This window comes from Myotis nattereri (assembly GCF_964212035.1).
Source record: "Myotis nattereri genome assembly, chromosome: 12".
In the NCBI taxonomy this organism is placed as follows: Eukaryota; Metazoa; Chordata; class Mammalia; order Chiroptera; family Vespertilionidae; genus Myotis; species Myotis nattereri.
Genome location: NC_138087.1, coordinates 53,049,755 through 53,072,866, shown reverse-complemented (window position 1 = coordinate 53,072,866; position 23,112 = coordinate 53,049,755). Strand labels below are relative to the sequence as shown.

Genomic DNA, 23,112 nt, shown 5'->3' with positions numbered 1-23,112 from the left:
CCCTCTACTGGGGATGTGCCCTTGACCAGAATCAAACCTGGGACCCTTCAGTCTGCAGGCCGATGTTCCATCCTCTGAGCCAAACCAGCTAAGGCCCGATTTTTATTTTTTATACCTTTTTTTTTTTTACTGTACCTTTCTGTGGTTAGATATGTTTAGATACACAGATACTATGAGTTGCAATTGCTTACTGAATACTGGACATGCTGGACAGGTTTGTCTCTAGGCGCAATAAACTTTACAATATAGCCTAGGTATGTAGTAGGCTGTACCATCTAGGTTTGTGTAAACCCACTCTATGACATTCACAAAACCAGGAAATTGCCTAAGAATGCATTTCTCAGAACATATCCATCATTAAGTAGTGAATGACTGAACTGTAGTATACTTACATAAACTGCACAAATATTACATACACAGCTTCATGAAATTTTACATATGGATACACTAGTATAATCACCAGCAAGATCAAGATATAGAAATTTCAGCCCTGGTTGGATAGCTCAGTTGGTTAAGAGTGTCATTCAGATACATCAAGGTTGCAGGTATAAATCCCTGGTCAGGACACATACAAGAAGCAACCAATGAATGCATAAGTAGAACAACAAAGTAGATTTGTCTCTCTCTCTCTCTCTCTCTCTCTCTCTCTCAAATCAATAAAAGATACAGAAATTTCCAGCACACCAGAAACCTCCCTGACTTCTCCCAGTTAGTAACCACCAAGGTAATCACTAAGTGATAAAGTTGAGAGGAGCATCTTTTGGTTTTTATAACAGGTCCCTTTCAAGGATACCTGAATTTCTCTAACGTAGTGACCCAAGATGGGCCTATATTAGCTTTAGAATGGGAGCTGGTTGCCAGAGGAATCAATCATATAATTTGAGGTTGGAACTTTCAGCTCCCTGCCAACCTCTGGGAAGGAGGGAGGGACTGGGGATTGAATTAATTACCAATGCTAGTGATTTGATCAACTGGGCCTATGTAATAAAACCTCCTTATAAACCCTAAACTATATGGTTTGGTGACCTTCAAATTTGGTGCATGTATCCATGAAGGAGGTGCACCCCAAACTCCACAGGGACAGAAACTCCTGTGTCAGGACCCTCCAGACGCACCCTATGTATCTCAATCTGGCTATTCACTTGTATTCTTCATAATATCTTTTATAACAAATCAGTAATAGTAAGCAGAGTATTTTCCTGAGTTCTGCGAGCCATTATAGCAAATTATTGAACCTGATGAGGATATCATGGGAACCCAAATTTACTTTTTCTACTATTAGTTAACATTTGAACTATTTCCAATTTAGGACTATTCTGAATAAAGCTGCTATAAATACTCTTGTAGGTACTTTTTGTTGGATATAAATACTCATTTCTTTTGGATTTATAACCAGAAGTAGGACTGCTGGATAAGGTACACGTGTTTACTTTTAGTAGGTACTGCCACAGATTTTTCCAAATTGTGCCAATTTACATGCCCACTAAGCAATGTATGAAAGTTCCAGTCATTCTAGTTCCTAATATTTACTTTATCAGCCTTTTAAAAACAATTGTTAACCTTTAATCTTCCAAATGAATCTTCATTTTATCTCCACAGCAGTGGTGAGCTCTGCTGTGAGGGGCAGAGATAGTTATTGGGATGTCAAGGCGAAGTATATCAACCTCGAGGATGAGCCTACAGCCTCTGATAGGAGCAGAGACCAGAATCCAAGCACAGCCCAGCAAGAGCCTAGAGATTCTCAAGGAATTCCAGATTCTTTTTAAAAAAGTATATTTTATTAATTTTTTTACAGAGAAATTTTTTTTTTTTACAGAGAGGGATAGAGAGTTAGAAACATCGATGAGAGAGAAACATCGATCACCTGCCTCCTGCATACTCCCCACTGGGGATGTGCCTGCAATCAAGGTACATGTCCTTGACTGGAATCAAACCCGGGACCCTTGAGTCTGCAGGTGGGTGCTCTATCCACTGAGCCAAACCGGTTAGGACGGAATTCCAGATTCTTGCTCAATGGACTCCTGCCTTCAGGGCATTGTGAGGCAAGACAGAATTAGAACAACAGGCTAAAAAAGAAAAAAGGAAGCTGATCCACTTCTGACCTCTTCACTATGTGTATGTCTCCAAAGGAACAGGCCTGACCAAGTGAGATGAGGCTGCCTTTCCCAAGGTGGCATTAGGGGTTAGTGGCAGTGCTGATCTGTGATGGCGAAGGATCCTATCTCAATCTGGTCACTGGTCTCAGGTTCAACTTGGAAAACAAACCCAAATCTCTTTGGAAGCAGAACTTCACATGGGCCAACAGAGCTCCCTGAAGGTATGAGGCCTGAAGCCTGAAGGGACCAGCAGGTAACTGGGCATTGCAGCCTGAGTCTGATCAGCCACAAGAAAGCATTCCTGCTTCCTTGCAGGGTGTTTTTTTTGTTTGTTTTGCCTGAGGAATGTTGAGGCTGGCTTCAAATTCCTACAGGATCTTCTGACAGTGGAGGCCAGGGTGATCCTAAAGAAACACTCTCATCTGGTGACCAATGCCAGCCCTAACTGGGCTGAGAAGCCAATGGCCACTTTCTTCTCTATGGTTCAGGATTTGACCCAATCTGCCCTGATGGAGATATAACCTGGGTCCCCAGAGGGAGGCAGGCAGTGGCCATCCCCTATTCCAGTCCTCAGTTTAGGACTGCATTGGAAATGTAAGAAACATAAATTATGGGGTGAAGCATATTTTTAAAAATGTTTTTTATTTATTTTTACTTACTTATTTTTTTTTTAGAGAGAGAAACATCGGCATGTCCCCTACTGGGGATCAAGCCCGAAACTCGGCCATGTGCTCTGACCATGTGCCCTGACCGGAATCCAACCCGTGACCTCTGGGTGCATGGGGCGAAGCTCCACCAACTGAGCCACACCGGCCAGGGCGGAGTGAAGCCTATTTCACAAAACACAAAAGACAATGTGGCCGACAAGTCAAGGGAATCTAAAGGGAGGCGAGGTGACGGAGGGGCTGTTACGGGTTAGGGCTGGAGAGGGTCAGGCGGGGGCGGGGGTTGGCGGGGTGAGGGCTCCGCCTGGGTTGGTTATGCTGGGCAGGGCAGGTTCTCCGCCGAGGGAAAGTATGGCCATACTGGCAAGGGTTCTGGACTGAACTCCACCTAGTGAGGATGCAGGGGAGAAGGTTCTGTCTCCTCCCACAAGGTCCAGCCCTTTGGCACCTGGGCTCGGCGTGCCCAAGGCTCGGGGAAACCTGCAGCGCTAGAAGGGAGATAATCAGTGGAGGCTGCTGGGTAAAGGCGGGTGCAGGGAGGGGTTCCTTCCCCGAGGCGGGGGGGTTAGTTGTCCTCACTTCCGGGTGCATGAGGATGGGCGGGCGCGGTCTGAGGTCGGTGGCGGGAACCCAGATTCCTGTGGCCTCATGCGGTCACTTTACTACCGTTAGAAAGGGCCGGTCGGCCGCGGTGCAACCCGCGCGAAATCTCCTCCGAGCTTTAAACCCCGCCCCTTTAGTGCCCGCCGCGTCTCCATGGCGACGCGCTGCGAAGTGCGGCTGCGCAGGAGTGACGGAGCGCGGGCGAGGGGGAGGGGGTGTTTTGGTTCTAGCCGCTCGCCGTCCTTTCTAGACTGGCTTGTCGGAAAGCTTCTTGTTCGTGCTTTCTTTTCCTTTTCTCTTCCCTAGCCTCGGTCCTCCTCCTCTCCTTCCCTTCTGCCTGCCTCCCCTTTTCCTACCGACGCCCCGGGTCCGGGCCATTTTCCGGGCCGGGCACACTAAGTGCACGGCTCCGGGGGCCCAGTATATGACCCGCGGTCTGGCTACCCCTCGCTTCCCCCGCCCCATGTGGCTGCGGGGCCGCGGCGGCGCTGCCCACTATGGCCCGGAAAGCAGTTAGCAGGAAGCGGAAAGCGCCAGCCTCGCCGAGAACTGGGAGTGACGCTCAGGGCCCGCAGGTGAGGGCTGAGAGGGTTGGGAGTCGGGTGGGAAGGCCGAGGCACCTCGAGGCGGATAGGGTTTGCAGACTGGGGAACCGGTACCGGGATCCAAGGGCTGTAGTTAGGGATGGGCTGGGGGGAGTGGAGCCCCGACCTGTAGAGTCAGGGCTGGGCCATCAGGAGTTCACTGGAGAGCAGGGAGGCCGGGGTGAGGAGCTAAAGGGGAACCTCAAAATGGTGCATATACTGCGGAAGGTCTGCAGCCGGGAATGAGGCTTGAGAAACCAGATCTGGGCTTTGGAGGAGAGAAAATCGAAGTCGAGAGGCATTGGGAACGAACCTCCCAGAAAATAGGGGGAGGGAGAGTGAAGTCTTTACAAGGACCCCGGGAAGCAGGGATGGTTGCGTTTCTAATATAGGAAGGAGCCTCGCTGTGGATACACAACCCCTGAGCTGGCCCTTGAATCCTTAGCACAAACAGCAATTCCCAGGTATTATCTCTATACCGCCCCCTTTGGAGGGGAAGACCTTGTTGGACGCGTATTCGGACTCTGATTTCCCGTGCCTTCCACCCCGTTGGTGTTTGATTTTGGAATTCTACAACTGCCTGGAGCGTGGGGCCTCGTGACATGGGGGCGGCCATTAATAGTGCATCCTGGAAGACCTGGGACCCTAAATCTGGCTCCTTGGGCTGCATCCTTCATGCTCCGAGGGGAGTACTGGCTGAGAGGGAGAAGGGGCCTGGGTAGAGATGCAGCCCAGGTTAGTATGGTAATCGTTCAGCCCATCATTCCCTTCCCTGTCAAGGATAACTTTAGGGACTCTGAATCTTTCACTCCTCAAAGGCCTAGTAAACCTTTTGTCCTTGTTGGTATCTGCTTCCATTTCCTTGTCTTTTCTTTCCGCCTTCCTCATAGGTAGGTTTGACTCTGAGCAGCATCTTCTCAGTGTTGGAAGAGTTAAACTGGATAGTCTGGGTTGAGATTCCTGTTCTTATATTTCTGTTGCGTGTAAATCCTGCAGGATGAGTTCTTGGTGGTTTCCCTAATACACTAGGATCCCTTGTGCTGAAGGAAGGTAGCCAAAGCCCTGATTTCTAATATTGCTTTCCACAGTTTGGCTGGGATCACTCCCTTCACAAAAGAAAAAGACTCCCCCCAGTGAAGAGATCCTTAGTGTACTACCTGAAGAACCGAGAAGTCATGCTACAGAATGAAACCAGCTACTCTCATGTGTTGCATGGCTATGCAGCACAGCAACTTCCCAGTCTCCTGAAGGAGAGAGAGTTTCATCTTGGGACCCTTAATAAAGTGTTTGCATCTCAGTGGCTGAATCATAGGCAGGTGGTGTGTGGCACAAAATGCAACACGGTAAGTGTCTGGGGGATGTGAACTTTATCCTAGGCCCTGGATATATGGCTCTACATGCTCCTAGAACCTCTCATTGCTCATTTTCCCCATCAGTTTCTCTTGGGGGGAGATTGCTTTACTCTCCTTTACATTTCCTTCTATTTTTTGGTGATTTCTTCCTCTCTTTTTTTTCTGTTCCTTTTCCCAGTTATACATTTCTGATAAATCTTTAGAGGAGGCTATTTCTGTAGGCCTCTTGCCATATATATAGTTATGCCAGTGCTTCTAGATTTTTTTTTTTTTGGCTTCATTTTTTAATTTATGTTGCTTTTTAAGTCAGAGGCCTCAAAGGAAAGATGGAGGAAAGACACCTGGAAAGACTGAGCATCATTCAGGATACATGATAGTGAAAACCTGCTAGCCTAAAAGTAGAAGCATTTAAAATAGTTCTTGGCAAACATTCACTTTTAGGGTATAGAATCGAAAGTTGTTTATCTTATAAGAATAGACAGGGAATGTGTGTCTGGTGGTATCTTGATGTACATGTTTTCTCTTTGCACAATAGTCTCCGTGAAAAGGATTCAGAAGAGAGAAAAATTAAGTATAAGTAGAATATTTTTATAGAGAATGACAGAAGACAATTATAAATGAAGGAAGGGAAAAATTTATCAGTAATCTATATAACCAGCACAATTACAGGCATGGATAAAATAAGTTAATCTATGATTGGTTATGGTGGATGTGATTGGAACTGAATAGTATGATGTCAGATGATTGACAAGTGAAAAGAGGCAGGGCCTGGAGGTGGAAAATGATTCTGAATGAAGTGTGAGAAAAGATAAGATGAGATGAGGCCTAGCTGCTCTCTCCATTTTCACCTCGCTCTATGTGAATAGACGAGTAATGTCATAATGGTTGGGTAAATTTACCCTGGACAGGAACATCTTGATTAATTGGAAGAGAGATGGTTGCTGTAAATCAAGAAAGTCTTAAGTACTAGGAGAAGTGTTTTTTTATAAAGGATATTAAAGGCCTGATGCACGAAATTCGTGCAAGAGTAGCCCCCCCCCCCCCCAGCTGCTGAGGCTGCTGACACCCCTGGCCTCTGGCTTCCCTAGCAGCCCTGGCTTGGTCAGGAAGGATGTCCAGTCTAATGAGCATATTACGCTTTTATTATTATAGAACAGGAAAAGATTTAAACATGAGTTTTAAGGAAGGAAATAATACCATGGTGGTTAGGGCCAAGCTTTCATTTCCTCTTCTGTTGAAGGCTGCTTGTCATACAAAAGCTTTTAAAACTATGTAGTTGCGGCAAGTCTCTACAAAACTTCATTTTTCTAGCCTCATTGTCACTTGGAGTAGAAAGAAACTCTTATTTGGCGAAATTAATTCCATTTTCCACACATACATACCATTATAGTGTTTTGCCCAGCAGATGTTGCTGAATTGTAAATTAAAGTAATCATCATAGTGTCTTGCTCTGGCACTTATTATTTTGAAGGTGAGAATAATATTAAGTAATACTTTAACCTACTGTTAATACATATGATTTCTGTCTTCCTATGTCCTCATGACCTTAAGTCTGTTTTCTTTTTATAGTTAGAGTTTTTTGCTTTGTTTTTTTAGCTTCCAGAAGCAAAGCAGGGAACCAGGAACACTGCTTTACTCTGAAATTTGTGACATTTGGCAAATGATTCCCTTAGCTGTGCCTTTGTTTCCCTCTCTCTAAAATGGATATTACCACTTATCAAGTGCTGATAAGGTGGTGTGGACATCTTGGGAAATACTTCAGGTGAACAATATCTTATTCAAAAATAGTATTAGTGATAGTGAATCAAAAGTTTTTCCAATGCTCTTGGCAATTCCTGAGACTTCCTTTTAAAAGAAAGGAAAATTATTTAAACCATTAGAACTGTCTTTGGATACTATGTGAGAATTTTGGGGGAGGAGGAGTTCTTGTTTGATTCTCAATAGTAAGTTAAGTTTCAGTGTATTGAAATATTATCATCAATAAAATGATTTAAATGTATTCAGTAGGAAAAGTATGCCACAACCATTTATATTCTAAAATCACCTATTCATATATACCTAAGTTTCACCAGCACTTAACTGAGGGTACACAAATGCTAGAAAGTCAGGTCCTTTCCTAGTTACCTGGCTTGGCGCTATAATATTGAAATCTCTGCTGAGGCAGTGGGTCTTCCTCTGTGATAAAAGCAGCAGAGAGATTTTGTAAAGTTTTCTGTAGCCTGATTCCTGGGGTGGGAATTGCCCTGTGCTATGGAATGACACTCAAACTGGAAGGCCAGTAAGCTCAGGAATAATAGCAAAGATGGCCAGCCTATGTTTTAATCAATAACAGTACGGTCATATTTTTACTAAACTATTTAAAGAAGGAGAGGTAGTATAAACTTAATTGGATCATGGGTCTGACTACAAGGATGTATAGGTATATTTTCCTGGTTTAGGGTTACAAACTCAGATTGTGTACAAAGTCAGACAGAATAGCTAAATAAAAGCAGCCTGCCAGGCACAAAAGTAAGAAGTAGTGGAGACTGCAAAGAGCCAAGAAGGAATTCTTGGCTCCAGCTAGTTGTAGCCATGCAGCAATTTGGGCCTAGCATTAATAGATTTTTGTCCTTTTTAAAGAGAAACCTGAAATCTGTATTTTTATGGGGGAAGGTATCAACCATGTATGAGGAATTTTAAAATTTTATTTTGAGAATATATTTATTAAAGCTGGCAACAGTGCAATAAGGAAGGGCTTAGGATTGAAGAAGCAACAGGAGAGAGCCTTGGTGGGGGTTGCTTTGGCTCTCTAGAAATATTATAGGAAAGAAATGAGCATAGGCCGGGCTACTTTGGCTCACTGAGAAGTCAGAAAAGGAAGCCTTAGAGACGGGTTCAGGAGATTAGCCCTGGACCAGCTTCCTCTGCCCATTGTTCCAGTCTCATGGGGTCTCTTGACATTTAGGATATGCACTCCAGTGGGGGAGGAAGAGGGAGAATGGAAAGGAATATGGGCCTGCTCCCTGGAAGGAAAGCACTATGAGAAATATTGAGAATCTGGTGTGACAAGAGCTTTATATGTGTCTAGAAGAGAGTTGTGAAATTAAGGTTGGAAAGGTTCATTAGGATCAAATTGTGGAAGCCCTTGAATGTCAAGCCAAGATTTTATTCTGTGGAGAATGGAGAGACAAGACTCAAGGATTTTTTTTTTAATTAATATATATTTTTATTGATTTCAGAGAGGAAGGGAGAGGGAGAGAGAAAGAAACATCAGTGATGAGAAAGAATCATTGATCGGCTACCTCCTGTACGCCCCTTACTGGGGATTGAGCCCGCAACCTAGGCATGTGCTCTGATGGGAATCGAACAGTGACTTCATGGTTCATAGATCAGTGATCAACCATTTGGCCACACTGGCCGGGCAAGACCCAAGGATTTTTAAGCAGGGAGTGGCGTCATTGGAGTAGTGCTTTTAGGGAGAGAAGTTATATGATGTTAGTGCTATGGTTATGGATGAGCGGCAAAACCAGGCTAGTAATGGGGAGAAGGTAAGGAGGGGACGGGAAAGATATGACATCTTAGAGGTAAAATCTATAGATGATGATGATGATGATAACATGCTCATATTTAATTGATTCAGAGCAATAAGTCAAAATTGATACTGATGTCTTCCAACCTGGATAACTGGGAAGATGGCAGGATGAGCATTAAGCAGATTTGAAGAGAAAATGAGTTTAGTTTTGTGCTTTCAATTAGTTCAGTGGTTTTCAACCTTCCTAATGCCGCGACCCTTTAATACAGTTCCTCATGTTGTGGTGACTCCCAATTTCATTGTTACAAATTGAACATAATTAAAGCGTAGTGATTAATCACAAAAACAGTATGTAATTATATATGTGTTTTCTGATGGTCTTAGGCGACCCCTGTGAAAGGGTCGTTCGACCCCTGTGAAAGGGTCGTTCGACCCCCACGCGACCCACAGGTTGAGAACCACTGAATTAGTTGAAATTGGGGAGGGGGTAAAGATTGAAGTTAGTGGTTTGGGAATCATATATGTATAAGGGATTATTGTTAACATGGCTAGAGAAGGCACACTTGAGTTCCATAAACCTCCCTAAAATTGCAAATTTTTCATTATATGTGTATTTTCTGGGCACGATGCAGGGAGGGTGTGGAAAGTAGTTCATAGTTCTCATTAGATTTTCAAAGGAAATACTGTGAACTAAAAATGGTTAAGAACCATTGATATTTTCGAATAGAACCTTGGAAAATACCTATATTTATGGAACTGCCTTGGGAACACCTTGGGAAATACCTATATTTATACCTATATTTATGGAACAGGGAGGTCAGAGGAAAACCAGGAGAGTACCAAAAACAATTCAAGATAGTGGATATTTTCAGAGGGGGTGGTTGGAGGATAAGGATTGTATAGGCAGAGTGATACTGTATGCAGAGTTTGAGGTATTTAATTTTAGATATATGCGTATTTTCTAAACCACACTTGGCACAGGTGAGGGCATCAGACTTTTTAAACCTGGAAGCATTTCTTTGTAGGTATCTTCGTTAATATCCATTCATCAGCCAGTAGGGTTTAATTAAATCTTATTTCTGCATTTTGAGGACACCTTGATGAATGATCCCCCCCCTCCCCCCTCCTGGTCTTACTAACAGGCAGAGATTTGCCCTTTTTTTTGTTTTGTTAATCCTCACTCAATATTTTTTCCATTGATTTTTAGACAGTGGAAGAGAGTTGGGGAGAGAGAGAGAGAGAGAGAGAAACATCAGTTGGTTGCTTCCCACATGCACCCTGACCAGGGCCAGATATCTAGCCTGCAGTCGAGGTCAGAATCAAACCTGGGACTCTTCATTCTACATGCCCACTGAGCCAAATTGACTAGGGCTGCCCTTTTTTTTCAAGTCAGATCTTAGCTTAGGCCTTTAGTTTCCAAGTGTTTTGTTTCTTTTCTAGAAAAGTAATATGTAAATATATGTCAGAAATATCTGCATTTATACCAACAAATTTAAGTTACTTTGTATTGTATATTTGGATTCAGAAATTTGAGGGTTGAGTTTGGCTCCCATTTCTTATTAGCTTTATGCCCTTGGATAAGTAAGATACAGTAGAACCTACGTTCTCGAACTTAATTCATACCTGAAGGCTGATTGAGAAGTGATTTGTTCCTATTAGAAAGAATGTAAATTGAATTAATCAGACCCACAAATAATTGCCTATTTTAACTTTTCTTATATATAATACATGGCTCATGTACTAGTATTGTTTAATCTATAAACAAACACTTTCTTAAATTTATTGAACCACCCCCTCTGGCCTTAAAGGGATCACTTTCAGCACTCCTTCCAGAGGTGTCTTTTAGGAGATCTGTATGTAGCATCTTTGCTTTTTCACGTATCACTGCCTTGGAAATCCTGCTTTTTGTTTATCCAAATCAACCATAGTTTTTCTACCTCCTCAGTTATCTGTGATGTGGTTTTGTGAGCACTTTCACACCTTTGGCAATATTAGCATTCTTGATAGCCTCTTCATGTTTTAAAATTGTGTTAATCTTTGATGCCAGCAACAAAAGCATTGTCTCCTTTGTTTGGTGCTTGAGAGAGAAGCTTTTTGTCCTGAGGTATCAGCATGAAAGGGTTGTCAAGTCAAAAACCCAGTTTTTTCCCACAACTCAGACATTTTTTCTGTGAACAACTTGGTTGAGAACTGAATTGTTTGAGATGGGAGATGTTGGAGAACCGAGGTTTGAATGTATATTCTAAGCGTTCTCTTACCTTTAAAATAAATGGAGAAAGTAACAGAGTTATTGAAAGATTAAAGTTGGTGGTATGTAGGCAGGCTAAATAGCCATCTCATATGGTGATTTAAGAAAAATTGAATTTATTTAAGGAAAAGGGGTGGGGGATGGGATATCCAAAGGGAAGGGCTACGCAGAGAAAAGGGGGCCTTTGAGACAGACTCAGGGCATAAGCCCAGGATGGATGAGCTGCCATTGCCCATTGCTCCCTTAGTTGCGAGTCTTATGGGATCCCTTAGAGAGGTTAGGGGATAGTGCTTGTGGGTGGGGGAAAGGTACAGGCGTGATCCTTGGAAGGAGAGGGCTGGGTCCTTTGTCCTGAGCGTTATTTACTAGTATCTCTTTCTGGCAGGGGGGAATCTTAGGGGAGATCTCAGGGAGGCTCTTAATAGAATATTCATCAGCTTTCCAGGTGTTCTGTTTCAAGGGCCTGGTCTCCACTGATTGGTCAGTGCTAGGGGGGGTCATTAGTCAATAATGTAGCTGGTCCTGAGGCAGCCACAGGCAGAGTCAACTTGCCTGGTTTTGCTGCTTTTTTGGGCCTGGAGCTCAAGTACAACTGAAGCCTAGATGTTATCGTTAGGGAGGAAGAGGTCAGGGAGTGAAAACCTGACCAGTGATATGCTAGGGGAGGATAGGCTGCCCTGGGGACAACGTTCTTGTTTTCCCAGTTTTGTCCCTTGCTAGGCTTCCAGGGTTTTCTGCTCTGGTGAGTTTTTGTACCTGGTCCATCATCCTTGCTCTGGGGGTCTAACAGTCATGAAGAGAGTTAATGAGATATTAGTTAGCACAGTGCCTAGAACAGGGATCCTCAAACTTTTTAAACAGGGGGCCAGTTCACTGTCCCTCAGACCGTTGGAGGGCCGGACTATAGTTTAAAAAAAAAAACTATGAACAAATTCCTATGCACACTGCACATATCTTATTTTGAAGTAAAAAAACAAAACGGGAACAAATACAATATTTGTATTTGCATGTGGCCTGCGGGCCGTAGTTTGAGGACCCCTGGCCTAGAACCAGGGATTAATAAAATTGTTGATGTAATTAATGGAGGTGGTGAAGGAGGAGGAAGTGTGGAAGAAGTGGTTTTATGATTGAAGGCCCTAGGTGTATTTTTGGCCAGATTCAGGTACATTTAAGAAGTGAGCATTTCTCTACCCTATAAATGGCTGTTTTCTGTATGTCATTCACATCCCACATAGCTTAAACATTTAGAAATGATTCATTTAGATATAATGGTATAAGAGGAAGTACAATTTGTAAATTATAGGAAATTATATTTAAATTTCATTATAGATTAAATATAGATAAAAGGAAAATATTTTCCTGTGTGTAAATTAGAAAAAAATATCCAGGTGTTTTTTTTTGAATTTGAGAGAGAGTGCGCTTGCATAAGAGAAGAAGATAGAAACATCGATTTGTTGTTCCACTTATTTACGCATTCATTGGTTGCTTCTTGTATGTGTCCTGAGCAGAGATCAAACCTGCAAACTTGGCTTATCTGGACAATGCTCTGACTGACTGAGGTGCCTGGCCAGGGTAGTAATACCCAGTTCTGATAGAGATGTGTTGGAACAACAACAATATTGCTACTAAAACTCTTTTTTGAAAGTAATTTGGCAAAATGTTTCAAAATCCTGGTACATGTCATGTGTTGAATGAAGAACCTAAAAATATACCCTTTGACCTAATATTTTCAGACTAGGGAATTCATCCAAAGGAAAAGTCTTTTTTTTAACAAAATAATTATTAGAAGCTATTTTAGCTAAATGCTAACAGTAGAATACTTGAGTAATTTATGGTAAATCAAGTCTGCATGATATTATGCAGTTATTAACATAATTATAAAGACTAAACATGCAAGAAAAGACTAAACATGCAAAGCATTTGATATGTTAAATGGAATGAAATAAAATTGATCTCTGCTGATTGTAGCTATACACAGTTATACATGCATATGGTGAAGACTAAACAGAAACTTGACAAATGAAAACAGACATGAAAAAAGAGGACTATGCGTGATCTTTTGCATTTTTTATTTCTATTATTGCTGATAAAGTAATATAAGTGAACTCTCATTTTTTAAAAATGTTACTTCAGCCGAAGCCGGTTTGGCTCAGTGGATAGAGCGTCGGCCTGCAGACTGAAGGGTCCCGGGTTCGATTCCGGTCAAGGGCATGTGCCTGGGTTGCGGGCATATCCCCAGTGGGAGATGTGCAGGAGGCAGCTGATCGATGTTTCTCTCTCATCGATGTTTCTAACTCTCTGTCTCTCTCCCTTCCTCTCTGTAAAAAATCAATAAAATATATTAAAAAAAAAATGTTACTTCAGCTAGATAAATCTTGTTTTTTCTTAGCCTAAAGAAACAGTGAAGGTAGCCTTGACCAGTTATCATTCATTACTTGTCTTGTTTACTGGTAAAAATTAAGCGTAGTTATGTATTATATATCTTCTCTGGGGAGAGTGAAGTAGGGGTTTGAAAATACAGTGATGGGATATACAGCAAAAGGAGTTTCCCTTTTTGGTCACAAGGGAGTTTTTTGGAGCTCAATAAAACTAGAGAGTCCTGACTGGTGTGCTTCAGTTGGGCATCATCCTATGCACCAAAGGTTGCTGGTTGATTCTCAGTCAGGGCACATACTAGTATGCACATACCTGGGTTTGGGGCATGATCCCAGGTAGGGGTTGTGTAGGAGGCAGCCAATCGATGTTTTACTCTCATCGATGTTTCCATCTCTCTATCCCCCCCACCCCCTCTGAAATCAATTAAAAAAATAAATTGCACCACCCGTCAGCGTAGTTCAGTGGTTGAGTGTTGACCTATGAACCAGGAGGTCAAGGTTTGATTCCCACACAGGGCACATGTCCAGGTTGCGGGCTCCATCCCCACTAAAGGGCATGTAGGAGGCAGCTGATCAATGATTCTCTCTCATCATTAATGTTTCTATCTCTCTCCCTTCCTCTCTGAAATCAATACAAATATATTAAAATATATAAATAGCACTTAGAGAGAGATCTTGCTTCTCAGAGGGCAAGTACACAAACCACATTGTCCTTATGTCTTTATGCTGTAATGCTCAGGAAGTAAGAATGTGTCTTTACCCAACCCCTGTGGTGTTTCACTAGTTGAAAATTGCTGCACTGTAATTAACACTGTTCACCTGTCATTTCCTTAGCATAAATTCCTGAAATTGAAATTGCAAATTTTACACATTTTTAATTTTGATACATATTATCTCACCATTTCCTGTTGTGTTTCTTGGTCTTAGGTCTTTGTTTTGCTCTCCCCCATCTTCTAGGTTTGAAATAGGAAATGAATTCCTCTTCTTTGATTTTGGTTGTCTTTCCTTTCCCTAACTTTCAGCAAACTTAGGCTGCCCACTTGCCTCTTATTGTCTAACTGAGTAGAATTTATCTTGATGTCTTGTGTGACCTATGTGGATTTGCTTTCCTTTCTCTGTTAGGCTCCAGCTAAAATACTCTTGAGTTTTAGAAACTTTGTGAGTCCACCATTTTACTAAGCCACCTTGATCTTTCTTGGTACACACATTTGCATGTGTCTACAAACACACTCATACATGCAGAGATATACTCACTAGTCTTATAATCTTCCTGATTGTAAGGCCTTTGCTTTCTTTTTTCTTCCTCTGTTCTAGACTGTAAAGTACAGGGAGCCATTGAACCTCCAGTTTACCTTGCCATGCAGCTCGTTTCTGGCAGGTATCCCAGTAGGTTAATGTGCAGGAAGTGTTACAGGAGCTGCATGAAGCCTTGGCCCCTTGTCAGAGAGCTTGGAGAGCGATTCTGTGGCAGCTCCTCCACATCACCGTCCCTTCCTTTGAAGAAGAAAAAGGGCTCTGTCCTTCACATGGTGCTTTTTCATTTCTATGTAAGAATGAGGTGAGGTTCCCTTACTTCGAAGAAGGAAAAGGGCTCTGTCCTTCACATGGTGCTTTTTCATTCCTCTGCAAGAATGAGGTGAGATGGGGGTAAACTTGGTTTCCTATGCCCTCTGCAGACCCAACTATTACCGATTTTTCCATTGCCCATGTAGCAAATGTTTTCCATATAGTATAGAAGCTTTTCTTAACAACCTGAAAAACCAAACAAATATGAGCATAGTATATTACTATTACCTATCACTTGTTAAGCACTTATTCTGTGCTGAGCCCTTGCTAAACACTTTACATTTTATTTGATTTCTTAGCAACCCAATGAGATAGATAATATTATTCAAGTTTTATAGATAACTAGAGGCCCGGTGCACAAATTTGTGCACAGGTAGGGTCCAGCCAGCCTGCCCCAATCGGGGCAATCAGGCCAGGAGCAGGGGCTGCAGGCAGTTGGCTGGCTGGCTCCACCCCCTGGTCGAACTTCTGGTTGAACTCCCGGTCGAGGGGACAATGTGCATATTAGCCTTTTATTATATAGGATAATATTCAGAAAGATTAAGTGACTTGCCCAAGATCACACAGCTAATAGGTAACCAATTTGGAATTCAAACCTAGATCTTTCCCGACTCCAAAACTGCAGAAGTTGGACTTTAGACTTTCTTGGGTATGACTAGATGAAACTTTTTTCCCTCACCTTTTTGGATGGCAGTGGAGAGAATGGCAAAGGAATGGACTAAATTAATTCTTAAAAGTTTTAGCTCACCCTCACATTCCACAGGAGAAACTCAGATATTTGCAGGTTTCAGTTTAGTTTTTACTCTTGTGTTTTATCAAGAGGAAAACATTGCCCTCAGTGTACGGAGCTGATTCTCTTCATGTCAGTGCTTCTCAAACTCCAGGGACCGAGAGATCTTGGGAAACCCCAGAATCCGATTTAGATCTAGGGCAGGGCCTGAGATCCTTTGTTCTAACAAGCTCCCAGGTGCTCCTTTCAGTAACAAGCGTCTAGAGCAGGGGTGGGCAAACTTTTTGACTGGAGGGCCAGAATGGGTTCTTAAACTGGACCGGAGGGCCGGAACAAAAGCATGGATGGAGTGTTTGTGTGAACTAATATAAATTCAAAGTAAACATCATTACATAAAAGGGTACGGTCTTTTTTTTTTATTAGTTTTATTCATTTCAAACAGGCCGGATCCGGCCAGTAGTTTGCCCACGGCTGGTCTAGAGCAGCCGTGGGCAAACTACGGCCTGCCAGGTGGGGCCAGTTTGAAAAAGACCGGACCCTTTTATGTAATGATGTTTACTTTGAATTTGTATTAGTTCACACAAACACTCCATCCATGCTTTTGTTCCGGCCCTCCGGTCCAGTTTAAGAACCCATTCTGGCCCTCCAGTCAAAAAGTTTGCCCACCCCTGGTCTAGAATCTAGATCAGTGATTGTTAAACCTGAGCAGTAAACAGTGTCCTGGAGATCCTCGGGGAAAATATTCAGTTTTACTGATCTCAAACTCAGTGATTTCTAGTTGGAGGAGTTTCATGGTAGGGTCTGGGAATTGTTTTTGTTTTGTAGTATTTTGTAAAAAAATAAAAAGAAAATTCCCCAGGTTATTGTAATTATCAGTTTGGGAATCACTAGCAGCTAATGTGTTATGGATGCATTGTCCCACTCAACACAAAGGTGTTAAGTGGACAGTTAATTTTGCATCATGAAACATTTGAAGGCTTGTGTTAGAGATTACTTATTTAAAAGGATAATAAAACCTTTTTTGGAAGGGCTAGTTCACAAACCCCAAGAGCAGGAAGTATTTCTAGATCTAAGAAGGAAACTAGGAATTGGAAAGCCACAAGGAACCAAGGATGGCCATACTTCCTCTCTTGTGGAGAGGAAGGTGTTTTTTTCTCTGGAGAATGGCTTTGGTCGAAAATGGCCACCCAATCTGTCACCAGCCAGCTCCACATTTCTGAGAGAACTTGAATGACACAGTCTAATGTAGCCTTGACCAAATCTCCCTGGGCAGTGCTGTGATCCTGAGATCACAGCTACAGAGCCCCACTCTGAATGTAGAGAAGTGTGGACCCCCTAAAATCACTGAGCAGACCTCCTGAAAGTGGCTACTGCACATGCTTACTATGTAGCCTTGCATTTGTTGGGGCGTGATTATAGAACCAAATAGGTAAAATTCACTGCTTTGGAATTGGCAGGGCCTTATTAGCTTAATGGAGAAGCGAGGCAAGATTTTAAATCAGTATGATATGGTCTAAGTTGTGGGTAGAGGGCTATCCTGGGAGCCTACAAGAGAGGAACTTGCCCTGGCTGTTTAGTTCACTTGGGTGTGAGTGTCATCCGATTCGGCAAGGTTGCAGGTTTGATCTCTGGTCAGAGCTCATATTAGAATCAACCACTGATTCTAATTCATAAATAAGTGCAACAACAAATAGATGTTTCTCCCCCTTTCTCTCCTTTTCCCTCTCTATCTCTCTAAAATCAATAAATAAAAATTAAAATAAAAAAGAAGAGAGCCTGGCTAGTGTAGCTCATTGATTGAGCATCAGCCTGTGAACCAGGAGGTCACAGTTCGATTCCCAGTTAGGGCACATTCCAGGGTTGTGGGTTCATTCCCCTGTGTGGGGTGTGCAGGAGGCAGCCCATCAATGATCCTCTCTCATTATTGATGTTTCTATCTCTCTCTCCCTCTCCCTTCCTCTCCGAAATCAATTTTTAAAAGTATATATATATATATATATAAAAGAATAGAGAAAGAGAGAGGAACTTAACAAGCTTAGAAATTTAGGGAATATTCAGAGAGGATATGTCTGACCTGAATCATTAATGATAAGTCAGTGTTGGCCAGGTAAAGAAAAAAGTAGGGGGAATCATTTCTGACATTGTGAACAACATGAGAATTAAACAAAATAATTATTTCATTGAAGATTTTTGCATGAATAATAATTATAAGCATACGGTCAACAGCAGGGTGTGAAGCTAGAGCAGTGGTTCCCAACCTTTTTTTGGCCATGCCCCACCTAAGCATCTCTAAAATCCTGACCTCCTAGGGGGGTAAGAGATCAACTAAAGGACTTGTATGCATGCATATAAGCATAACCAATGGACATAAGACACTGGGGGATAGGGGAGGCTAGGGGACTGTCTAGGGCGGGGGGATAAAATGGACACATATGTAATACCCTTTGTAATACTTTAAGCAATAAATAAAAATAAAATAAAATAAAATCCTGACCTCCCACCCCCACCCCCCGTGACATAATTCTAACCTTCTCTCCTTTCATACAACACGCTGCTATATAATTCTTATTTAAAAAGTGAGCTCCTATTCAATGTGGTGGAAGCCTAAAAGGTCATTAACTTGGTATAAACAAGCGTCCAAAAGAGCATGGCATCCATGAAAGAGAAAAATAAAAGGAGGAAAGGACAGTTCAAGTATGAGGAAGAAATCACTAAGAAAAAAAAAAATGAAGTGATATGAAATAATAGCAAATAAAGTTTCAAAACATACACTAGAAAACTGAAATGCATAAAGATATAACGATTTATATACTGTATATGAGGCCCCTAGAACCATAATGGAAAAAATTTACTGTGAATAACTCATTCTCAGATTGCCCCCCTGGGGGGCTTGTGCTCCACGTTAGGAACCACTGAGCTAGAAGGATATAGGTCGGGGCCAGATTGCGGAGACTATTCATGCCACGCTAAGGCCTTGGATATAGGTAAAGGGGAACTGTTGGATATTTTTAATTGACATGGGAGGATTCCCATTGTTACGAAGATGACTGATTATGGAGAAGAGTTGTTTTTTTTGTTGTTTTTTAAAATATATTTTATTGATTTTTTTTTACAGAGAGGGAGGGAGAGAGAGAGTTAGAAACATTGATGAGAGAGAAACATCGATCAGCTGCCTCCTGCACATCTCCCACCAGGGATGTGCCCGCAACCCAGGTACATGCCCTTGACCGGAATCGAACCTGGGACCTTTCAGTCTGCAGGCCGACGCTCTATCCACTGAGCCAAACCGGTTTCGGCGAGAAGAGTTTTTTTATGGTGGCCTTGCCTAGAAGCACAAAGACTAATTGCAATTGTCCAGGGGAGAAGTGGTGAGAGAGAGGAAGGAGCCAACTGTAAGAATGTTTAGGGAGGTAGATTTGGCAGGACTGGATTGGATGATGAAGTGAGGGAGAAAGAGAAGTCTAGGATAAACCCCAGGCTTGGGTGATTGGGTGGATTTTAAGTTTAAGGCTTATCTAATTTCTCCTTTCATAGATCTCCTTCTGCCCTGCAGTAGATTACTGTATACAAAGATTTGACGTGATCTGGCTTTGGCACAATTGCTGACAAGATTTTAAATCAACTTCTTGAAACTATAAGATATATGAGGGCAGAGATTATTTATCTCTTACTCATAGTTAATTCCTAGCACCTAGAATATATGAGTGAATGAAGGAGTAAATCATTAAATCACAAAGAATTGAATGTAGACTTTCTGGAATGCCCTTTTTCTAAGACTGATCTTTTCGATAATACATATCTCTGAGTTGAATCTTGGAGAGTGAAAAAGGCTTAGATTGGTAAATGGGGTAGAGAAGAGCATTTCAGGCGGCAGCAGCAGCATAAGCAAAAGCATGGAGGCATAGAACAAAATGGTGTGTGATAGACATAAGCAGTGAGATATTAATAACTCTTACTTTGTCATATGTCTTAGGTCACTCCAGCAATCGTAGTAGCATTTATAGGTATGTTTATAGGTATGTTTAATAGTGGTTGTGATGTGTTCTGGGAATTGTGATTTGTTTCTAAGTTTCTATGCATGTGTAGATAGAAATTTGATATTGAAAATATGCCCAGACCGGCAGAAAAAACTTTAGTCAAGCTATTTTTTTTTTTAAATTTGATTTTACAGAGAGAGAGAGAGAGAAGAGAAACATCAATTTGTTGTTCCACTCACTTATGCATTCATTGGTTGATTCTTTCATTTGTCCTGATGGGGACCAAACCCATAACCTTGGCATATCTGGATGACTCTCCAACCAACTGAGCTGCCTGCTGGGGCTAGTCAGGTTCTTTAGGTCCATAGTCTAATGCAAGTTCTCTTTGAAGCTGTCTTTGAATCCCAAGCAAAATTTACTGCTTCCTAATCTGGGTGCATGTAGCATATTATACTTTTCTCTGTTATATTATCTTCATGTTTCATATGACTGGTAGTGCTGCCAGTGCCTTTAATAATTCCCAGTATAGCATGTAGTAGGCATTGATTAAATTTTTGATGGCTAATGGATATTTGTACTCAGGATCAGCCACATTAAAGAGAAACTATTTAGCATATTTCCCTTTTCTCTTATAGCTCTTTGTAGTGGATATCCAGACAAGCCAGATTACCAAGATTCCCATTCTGAAGGACCGGGAGCCTGGAGGTATAACTCAGCAGGGCTGTGGTATCCATGCCATCGAGCTGAATCCCTCTAGAACACTCTTAGCCACTGGAGGAGACAACCCCAACAGCCTTGCCATCTACCGGCTGCCTACACTAGATCCTGTGTGTGTAGGAGATGTAAGTTTCCCCAATAACTGTAGTTAGAGGCAGTCTTGTTTTTCAGCAGAGCCTGCTAGGTCACATTGACCCTCTACCCCTGGTGGTAAGGTGTGGGGGTAAGATTTCAGAAATAGGGACGACTCCCCATAGGGAGTATCAGGTATATTGACAGCGTATTTGTTTGATGAAGGGGCGAGCAGCGTACCTCGGGAGCCAGCAGCAGTTGATTAGTGTTTGAGTCCAGTTTCCACACACATACTACTGCCCATAGTCAGAGAGCAAGTTATTAAAGCATTCATTCAGCAACTATTTATTGAGAGCCTTCTATGGCCAGGCATTATTTTAGACACTTGAGGTACAGCAGTCAATAAAACAGATAAAACCCCTATCCTCTTGAAGCCTGCATTCTAGTGAAGGGAGGCGATATATAAACCAATAAATACTCATCAGCAGAATGTCAGAGTTGATAAGTACCATGGATAAGGCAGGCTAAAGCAATAGAGTGGTGGAAAATGCTATTTCAGAAGATGGCCTCATTGATAAGAATGACATTTGAGTTGATGTACAAAATAATATTGAGTGTAAACTGTAATTGAAAAAAAACATTGTACATCAACTATAATTGAAAAATATATATTAAAAAAGATGACATTGAGACTTAAAGGAAATGAGGGTGCAAGCCATGTTGATGTCTGGAGGAAGAGAGTTTCAAATGAAAGAAACAGCAGAAAGGTCAGTTATAGCTGTTGTCGCAAGAAGCAAGGAAGAGACTATATGACGAGGTTGGAGGGATGAGAGGTGAGTGATTATGCTACTATGTAAGAGCCCCAAAGAAGACATCCAGAGAATGAAGGCCAGAGCTGTATGTGAACTAGACATGCTTATTATTCACAGTTATGCCTGTTTTATTCCAGCCTTGCATCTCCAGGTAAGAGTTAAAGATTATGAGATCATGCCCTAAGAGATCAGAGTTGTAATTTTTAAAAAGATATTTTCAGCCAGACTTGTGTGCTTTTCAAGAGTGTGCATTGTAATTCTATTTTACTAATTTCCTTTTTTTCTCCCACCCCTCTCTGTACCTGTCATTCCCTCCTCCCCAAGGATGGGCACAAGGACTGGATCTTTTCAATTGCATGGATCAATGACACTATGGCTGTGTCTGGTAAATTGCCTTTTTGTAAGGATTTTTGGTGTGGCTGGGAGGGAGGGAAGTTAGAAATTGAAAAGGAATAATGTGAATGAAAATAGCCCAGTAAACAGAAAATCAACAAGGGGTCAGGAGATCTTATTTATTATTCATACTCTGCCTTGTTCCAAAAAAGCATGTGTGATGGCATATTAGCCTAAAATTTTTGTTGGGCTTCATTAAAATAATGGTGTTAACATGTTTTGGAAAAGTTGACATGTTCTATAAAGTATTAGGAGCAATAACCATTTTTTGTACAACTAACTATATAGTGTTAAGTTTCTTATTGCTAAAAGCTATATGTCATTTCTTTCCAGTGGTAGGTCAGAAAAAGATGTATGGAAACGAGTGTAGAGAAGATAACCTAGAGATATACAAATGCTTTCTAGATACCCACAGTAGCCTAGAAGGTAGGCTCAGAGTGCTAACCATTTTTACTGGGTACTCATGTGTAAAAATATAATTCCCCACTCCAGATCCCCAAACAAAAGTAATCTTATTAGTTGCTAATGTAAGTACTTCACATACGTTATATAATCCTCAGTACAGTACTAGAGGGTTTGCATTACTAGGCTCATTTAACAAATGAGAAAATTTAGATTCTGAGAGGTTATTTAATTCTTTGCAAGGCAATAGAAAGCAGCCAAGAGGGAAAATAAATCTAATAAGCATATTCACAGGTCAAAATTACCCGGCAGTAGTTCAGAAGTTTTGGGATTCCTTGTTATTTGTCTCCCCAGGGAATGAGAGGGCTGAGGTGGTCATGTCACTTCTATAGGGACTGTTGATATGTCAGTAACCTGCACTAAATTTGGTTGGTGAAAGCCAGGACTTGTCTTTGTTTGGGCTCCACCCCTCTCTTCTTTCAGATTTCCTGACAGTGTCATGTTTTCAAGCTGATAATGCCCAAGTATACATTTCCTGTACAATACCAGCAGGTTTTAAGAACATTACCTCTGCTATTAGAGACCTGAATTTGAATCCTGGTCCTACCACTTATTAGCACTATGATCTTGAGCAAGTTATTTAAGCTTTTTGAGAGAGACGTTTTTTTTTTTTTTTAAATATATTTTATTGATTTTTTACAGAGAGGAAGGGAGAGAGATAGAGAGTTAGAAACATCGATGAGAGAGAAACATCAATCAGCTGCCTCCCGCACATCTCCCACTGGGGATATGCCCGCAACCCAGGTACATGCCCTTGACCGGAATCGAACCCGGGACCCTTCAGTCCACAGGCCGACGCTCTATCCACCGAGCCAAACCGGTTTCGGCGAGAGAGAGACTTTTTTTCCTCATCTGTAATATGGGTAATAATTTATATAATTTAGAGGGTCACTGGGAAGATTAAATGCGATAATGCATAGTGGCTGCTATTTTGAAAATGTTCAATACT

At 41.9% G+C, this 23,112-nt stretch overlaps 1 protein-coding gene across 1 annotated transcript in view; it reads left to right on the top strand.

The window, feature by feature from the left end:
- The first annotated feature begins 3,567 nt into the window (after positions 1-3,567).
- The window catches only part of DCAF12 (DDB1 and CUL4 associated factor 12), a 30,353-nt gene continuing 10,808 nt past the window's right edge, over positions 3,568-23,112 (top strand). Inside the window, exons 1-4 of the mRNA XM_081103654.1 lie at positions 3,568-3,939; positions 5,037-5,291; positions 20,343-20,549; positions 21,633-21,693. Of these exons, the coding sequence (XP_080959780.1) occupies positions 3,862-3,939; positions 5,037-5,291; positions 20,343-20,549; positions 21,633-21,693 (601 nt within the window). The 5' untranslated portion in view covers positions 3,568-3,861. The remainder of the gene's footprint in view (positions 3,940-5,036; positions 5,292-20,342; positions 20,550-21,632; positions 21,694-23,112) is intronic.